We start from the raw sequence: 7,557 nt of genomic DNA on the forward strand, positions 1-7,557 counted from the left end.
CTATGTAGAATTAAAAATAAAATTTTCACCCCAATCCACATGCCGAGCACGAGCGAAAAAAATTTCTGCTTCCAACACGATGTATCGCAATGCATTCTGAGTTGATGCACACATTATAGAGTGCAAGAGGAGCAAAAAAGGTGTTCGGATCATGTGCATTAGAGGTCTTTAAGTCCATCAGCCAGTTTTGGTCAAAACTGGCTGATGGCTTTTTTGATAATAAAAAATTCAAAATTTGATATCTACATGAGTGAGGGAGTTCAAGGAACTCATTGGTGTGTTTGACCACCAAGTATCATCTATGTAGAATTAAAAATAAAATTTTCACCCCAATCCACATGCCGAGCACGAGCGAAAAAAATTTCTGCTTCCAACACGATGTATCGCAATGCATTCTGAGTTGATATACACATTATAGAGTGCAAGAGGAGCAAAAAAGGTGTTCGGATCATTTGCTTCCGAGGTGTGTAAGTCCATCAGCCGATTTTATCCAAAACCGGCTGATGGCTTAATTGATATTAGAAAAATAAAATAATTATATCCATATGAGTGACGGAGTCTAAGGAACTCATTGGAACTCACATCGAGCTGTCATGCTGGAGTACAGGGAACTCATTGGGAGCGGTTTGTGCTCAAGGAGAATGTGGTTTAGGCATTTATACAAGCAGGTGAAGGGCATGCTGCAAGTGAGGTGGAGATTAACCCAATTTAAGAATTGATTCTTGTTGGTCATTCAATGAACAATATCGAAAATAAACCAAACTTGAACTCAAAAGTTTGATGTCAATTTAACATTTACTCACAAAAGGATAATTGTGCTATAAGAATACATTAGAACAAGCTGTACAGGAACATTAAAGAATGGATTTAACAAGTTGAAAAAAAAGTTAGATTGATGAGGACGGATGAGTCAAACCAAAAACTCAACCATCAATCAATTTTTTCCTTCAGTTTAATCATTCAAGATAAAAAACATTCTTTGAACATCTTGTACAATAGGTGTTCCCTGTCTTGCTTTCTCCAATATTTGTGTGATTAAGGTCTTCATTTCTTGATTGTCAACATAGTCAACTTTATCCATTGCATGAACCTCATGAGTAGCTAACAATCCCATGTCCTTCGACTTCTGATCCCACAATGACTCCCATATCAAATTCTCATCAGATGAATGCAAGTAATATCCAATATGGTCCTTTGATCGAGTTAGTTGCAATGATCGGTTCTCCTCCATGTTTGCAAGCGAAAGTCCCTGTTAAACCATAACCGTAAACAAGCTGTAGTAATTTTCAGCAAAGGGGAAAAAGAACAAGTCTCAAAAAGACAATGGTAGATAGTAATTGATCAGCTAGAAAGATAAAGAAATATACAATTCAGATGAATCCTGATGGTTAAATTAAGTACGTTAATGCATTGACTTAATCTTCCTCCTTCTTCTCTTCCTCTTCTGATCCCCTTTCCTCATGAATGCGGAGGTGCCCTGCAAAACTGGCCTCGTCAAAATCTAAAAATAGGCAAAGGGGGTGAAGAAACGAGAGGAGCGACGGGCGAGCAGGGGGGTGGGCCGAATGCAGCGACGCGAGAGGAGCGAGTAGGATTTAGGATTTTGGGTAGAGGGGTCGGGTTTTTCTTCGTCGGTGTGCTTCGCCTCAGCAGATTTGTCAAGTTCCAGTTTTTCCCCTTCTCCATAGACCTTCTCCTTCCCCTCCGACGGCTCTGACTCGTCTCTAAATAGCTTGTTCTTGAGGATGACCTCCTCGACGGCAGCTCTGAGCTCCACCACCGCCTTCCTCTCGGATTCCTTGAGATCCGACAAGAAGTTGCTCTCCTCCCTGAAGGACGAGGTCTTCTCCACAACAGGATCACCCTTCTTGTTCTTCACCTCCGCTGCATCCTTCTCGACTTCCTTTTCAACCATAGTGGAAGCTCAAATTGAGAATCGACCGCGCGATTTTGGGAGAGGCGGGATTTTATTTCGGGATTTCGTTCAGGCCACGGTGGAGGAGGATGAACAGTAAAAATCCTCGCCATGTCATCTTATGTTAGATTTTTTAAGTAGGAAATCCTTCTAACAATAGATAAACTATTAGTTAGAAGTGATCACAACAACCACGAGCATGCAATCTTCACAATAATCACTCGAGACTTTTAGACGTGCTACAAGATAGGTTACAGCTTGATGCCAAGGGGAAACTAAAAACAAGTCGAGAAGGCGGTCAATTAAGAACATTTGAATAAGATTGATAATTTTATGAACATAGTTAACTTACACAATGCCACAACAAACAAATAGAAGTGGATGATGGTTATTGTAAATCCTAACCATGCTCAGCGAGGTACCTCTCAGCAATTGCAGCATGTACAGCAGCCCCAGTCGGGAGAACATCTTCGTCAATCATAAAATATGGAGAATGACCGGTATGGATAGACCCCAACGTCTCATTCCTAACGCCAATGTAAAAGAAGGCAGATGGAATGACTTCAGAGTAGAAAGAGAAGTCTTCCGCGCCCATCATTGGTGGAACTACCATGAAATTGTGCGAACCCAACAAATGGATAGCTATGTTCTTCACATGCTCATACATAGAGTGCTCATTGACTGTAGGTGGGTAAAAGCTCTCTTTCTCAAAGAAGTCCACGGAAGCTGTGCACCTATAGACATTAGACTGCTCCAGAATTACCTGTGTAGAAATACCTTTAGGTGAATAGTTATAATGCAAAATTTGTAAAAGAAAAAGAAATCTTATTATTGACAGAGGTGTCCAGTCTGGCCATTAACCTGTTCTATCCTGTGCCGAAGCTGATAAAAGCTTGTATTAGAGAAAGCCCTAAAGGTTCCACCGAGGGTTGCAGAATCAGGAATCAAGTCAAGATTACCGCCACTATTGAATGAGGCCACTGAAACTACCTGAAACATATCAGAGAAGAGCATCATTGAGAAAAATTCAACTAAAGCAGCAAGGAATGGATGAAAAGTTTCATTAGTTGGTTATATTCCTTGGTGGTTCATCTTTAGATGACTAACATTTAACTATATGAGGAATGTTGCAAACTTTCACATGCATTGCAAACATTTGTTCCATCTCAAATACATGTTTAGTTACAAGAATGTGGAACTAACACTGCACCTATATAAAATACTGCCAAATAATTTATAGTTTTCTCGTCAAACCATATTAGCATTGGCTTCGTGTCTCCAAAAAGAAAGATAAATTACTGTTTCATATTCATAAAAGATCGCATTGAACTAAAAGCACAATTGATTTAAGCATAATAATTGAACAGATGTATTAAACAAAAGAATAGCATACTAATTGAACCAAAAGTATTTAGGTCTTCATATCAAAATTTTCAACAAAAACTATTCTTTTGGATCATGAATCAAGTTATTAATTATATGAATTAAGGAAAAAATGATTTAACCTGTGAATCTAGAGGGTTGGCTTCACGAGAGACAATATTCTGTAAGCTTATTACTATAGCTGAGGCAGCCAATATGGGATCAACTGAATGGTGTGGATTTCCAGCATGCCCTTCTTTGCCCTTTATCAGTGCTTTGAAGAAACCACATCCAGCAAGTAAAGGTCCCGTCCTAGAGCCAATAACAGAAGTACCGCGCTCATGAGAAACATGAGCAGCAAAGATAGCCTCAACATTTTCCAAAGCACCATCCTCAATCATTCTCTTCGCACCAATTCCAGCTTCTTCCGCAGGCTGAAAAAGCAACTTAACAGTTCCCTGCATCCAAGAAAACAGAATCAATGGAGAGAGATCCGCTCGCACTTGACTGTTATTCTAATAGTGATTTTTGAGGATAGAAGTGGTGAAGGAACATAAAATGTAATAAATAAGGTTCCACTCTTAACCAAACATACTTTGCAGTGTCATCATTCTGACATGAGAAATCATACTTCTGATCACTTAAAACCCACAACAATTAGGTTGATGTACCAAAACCTCTGACATAATCACTGAGCCTCCAACTTAGTATACTCATAATTGTTATCAAGATGTAATTTATGAAAAGACTAAAAATAAGGTCCGAACTGAGAATCCAAAATGTTCTCTATGTTGATCATCTACATTTTGAAATACAAACAAATCAACAGGAACAATATGAGCAAAGGCCTTATAAGAGGAATAATGTATTACTGATGTATACCCAATTTAAAAGAATGATTCATGATTAGGAAGGTGAAGTGGGTCATTAACCCATGACCCAAGCAATTACACAAATGTGAATAGCTACAATCAATACTTCGTAATGATATGTTAAAAGCATCATTAGTTGTCATAATTTGTTTCAATCATATTGACTAAAAAGGATAAAATAACTTGAGAAGAGCAGCAGTACTTCCAAGAAAAATAAACTCTTCAGGCAAAGATTTGAATGTCGTTTGCAGAATGTCTCTCAAATGATTTGTACCTTCAGTAATAGTTAAACACAGAATGTGTTGCTCTTCAAATTCAACTATGTTGCAAGCATGGAGTCTAAATGCTATGTAGATAAGGATACAAAGTTTGGATGATAATCCTATGAGAAAATAAGCTAGGCAAAGTACGTCAAGCGTATGATAAAATCACTAGATCCAGTAATTTAAACCATTATATGTCTCATACATATCAGTGAAGATGCAAGTATAGGAAAAACCTTTAAACGATGCTCACGGGTCTTTAATATCTTGGCAGCACCTAAGAGCATTGCTACATGTGCATCATGCCCACAGGCATGCATTTTACCAGGGACCTTGCTTCTGTACTTCCATTCAACAGCTTCCTGGATCAAAACATGTGGATAAAAGACAAGAGAATCAATTTGAAATTTTGATAGTTGTGCTTGTAAAATAGCAATACTAATAAAGACAGAAAGTGCGAACATAGAATAGATAAGTCCTCCAAACCATACAAATATATCAAAAAATGACATATCGATTAAATGCTTTTGCAAGTCATTTTAAATTCTACTCTGGCATTATGAACCTTTGTCTCCATGATACTCAAGTACAACAAATGCATTAAACTTCCTCCAATCTATCTGATAAGTAAATGATAAACACTGTCCAACTAAAAGCTAGATTTCCAATTTAACTTTGGCTGTTGCTGTTACAGAAAAAACTCTAACCAATATTGTATATCATATATGTGTCTGTAAGATTGCATTTGTAAAAGGTTAGACTAGTTAGGCATGCACTGTCTACATCAGAACTCAATGGTCCTTTCTAAGTCTCCTTGCACAGAAAAGCCAAGGTTTTCTTGGGAAAATAAAAAGGAAAAGTGGACTCTTGGTTGACCAAAATATACAATCAGAGAAACAAAAGCGGACCATGGAAATTGAAAGTACACAACCGAGAAATAGGCATAGGAAACATTTCGACAAACATCATCCGAGCGACATCACAGTACTATCTCCAGCTGAAAAGCATGTTTGGCTCTGCATCTTCTAAACCAGACTAAAGGTTAGAAGAATGCCATCTACGATATTAACTATTTCCTAAGACCTGAAGCACCAGGATAATTTTGAATTTTTAAGTTAGAAATTTCATTCTTTTGACTCGAGCAATTCATCAAATAGGAGAACCCTCTTCAACCTGAATGGGCAAAGCATCCATATCCGCTCGAAGGGCAACGAATGGCGACCCACCGGTGCCGATGCTCGCCACTACGCCAGTCCCAGCGAACGGAAACCGGTAATCCACCCCCATGGCATCGAGCTCCGATCGGATCAACCGGTTCGTCTCGACCTCCTCATAGGCTAGCTCCGGGTGCTGGTGAATCCTGCGCCTCACCGTCGTCATCCATTCCACCGCCTCCAGGCGTCGAGCCAAACCCAAAATCTCGGCCTTCCAATCCCCGTCACCCTCTTCCCTCCGACCTCCCTTTCCGCCGATGCTCATATTACCGCCACCTCCAAACCCATGGCCACAACCATCCTCACACGCACCGCCAAAGATGACGTCTTTCGGGAAGTCAGACGCGGAGCAGAGCGCGACCGACACCCACAGCAGCGCCACCACCCCTCCGCCCATCACCGATCGAGATTTGATACGAGAGCCACTCTACGACAACGTCGTCATCTCTTCCTCGTCCTCCCGTTTACTCCCGGCGAACAACTACCGCAATTATAAACCCTGAGGTGGAGCGAGGAATGCATCGCGTGGGCCAGGCCGTGAGACTCTGTCCCAATGGCAGAGCGAGTAGCGAGGTGGGTAACCTGACGGGACGAGCCGGACGTCGCCATATCAAAAGCGAGGACCAAAAAAGAAAGAATTCAATGCCCGAGGGGCTCACGCAGGACACAAACAGATCTGGCGTTCACTAACGCCACCATCGCATCTCTCTGTCTCTCTCTTTTATTTTTAGCACCACGTGCTAAAATTGGAACCACGAGTGTGTGATCGTTCTGTCCTTTTCCACCCGCCAATGGCAATTGGCTCGTCTGGCGGTATGCTTGTGGGTGTGCTGAACGTGTGGACCACGTGGGGCATGATAGCTATATTTGGTCTCTCTGATTTTTCTAAGTGTGTTTATCTGTTTATAATTTTATTTTTTTTACATTTAAATGTATAAAAAATATATTATTGTGGGTTCTATAAAAATATAGAAAATAAATGAATACAAAAGGATAAGCACAAAAATAAGATATACAATGCTACAACTTTTTTTTTTTGATAGATAAATAAATATTATCCAAGTAAAAATTGGTGTACGATCCTAAATGGTTGTACAAAGTCTTGAATAGATAATATCAAGGTTGACAGGAGTCAGATCGATTGTATTGAAGGGTCTGTACGTAGCTGTGTTTGTCACATGCAAATTCAATCAAGGTACAACCTGGAGAGTTGTCCAGTCTTAATGTACTTGGCAAATAGATAAAGTATATATGTCTATGACTATAGCATCCACTGTAGCTACAACTCTAGGATCGCTCCTTTCAGAAACCACGTCTACCAACCGAGGATGCGCAATTGCCCCTCTCTTTCTCTCTCTCTTGGAGGAAACATCTACGTAGTTAGATTTTGCAACGCAGTTGTACCACCACCTCACCAAATTTTAGTGTGTGATTTACAGAGTTATAAGACATAATTAAATTAATTATTATAAGTTTATAGATTTACTGAAGTGGATAAAGATCAAATTTTGATGAAATCGAAGTAATGTCCTCCTCATAGTGGTCAGTTGTAACTCTCGATTTACCTCCTTATAGATGATCGTGACACTGACCGTATAGGACCGCTAGGATGACAGATTTTACTTTTTACTAAAGTAGTGTGTGATTTACTAACTAAATTATATAACTATTGATACAAGACCTATAAAGTTTGATATTTATTTAATAATATATTTAATTATATTTGGTCAAGATTGATTGGATGATTGACAAAGGAAAAGTCTAAATAAATCAAGGATGATCAGATGCTTAACAAGAGAAAAAGTTCAGATGATCAGATGTTTGAAAAAGAAAAAGTCTAGCCAGGTCAAGCATGATCAGATGTCTAACAAGGAAAAAGTCTATATAGATCAAAGATAACCAGATGTCTAGCAAAAAAAATTCAAGCAGAT

General features: G+C 39.3%; 1 protein-coding gene across 1 annotated transcript; it reads right to left on the reverse strand.

Moving 5' to 3' along the window:
* Positions 1-2,217: 2,217 nt before the first annotated feature.
* Positions 2,218-6,077, reverse strand: LOC141824197 (IAA-amino acid hydrolase ILR1-like 6). Its single transcript, XM_074711439.1, has 5 exons — positions 5,586-6,077; positions 4,649-4,774; positions 3,421-3,735; positions 2,777-2,905; positions 2,218-2,678 (listed from the first exon to the last, which is right to left on the reverse strand). Exons 1-5 carry the CDS (start codon positions 6,021-6,023, stop codon positions 2,316-2,318), a joined length of 1,371 nt encoding a protein of 456 aa, XP_074567540.1. The 5' UTR covers positions 6,024-6,077; the 3' UTR covers positions 2,218-2,315.
* Between the last annotated feature and the right edge of the window lie 1,480 nt (positions 6,078-7,557).

This window comes from Curcuma longa, chromosome 3, assembly GCF_044706935.1.
Source record: "Curcuma longa cultivar G26 ecotype Majalengka, Jawa Barat chromosome 3, ITB_CL_G26_1.1, whole genome shotgun sequence".
In the NCBI taxonomy this organism is placed as follows: domain Eukaryota; kingdom Viridiplantae; phylum Streptophyta; class Magnoliopsida; order Zingiberales; family Zingiberaceae; genus Curcuma; species Curcuma longa.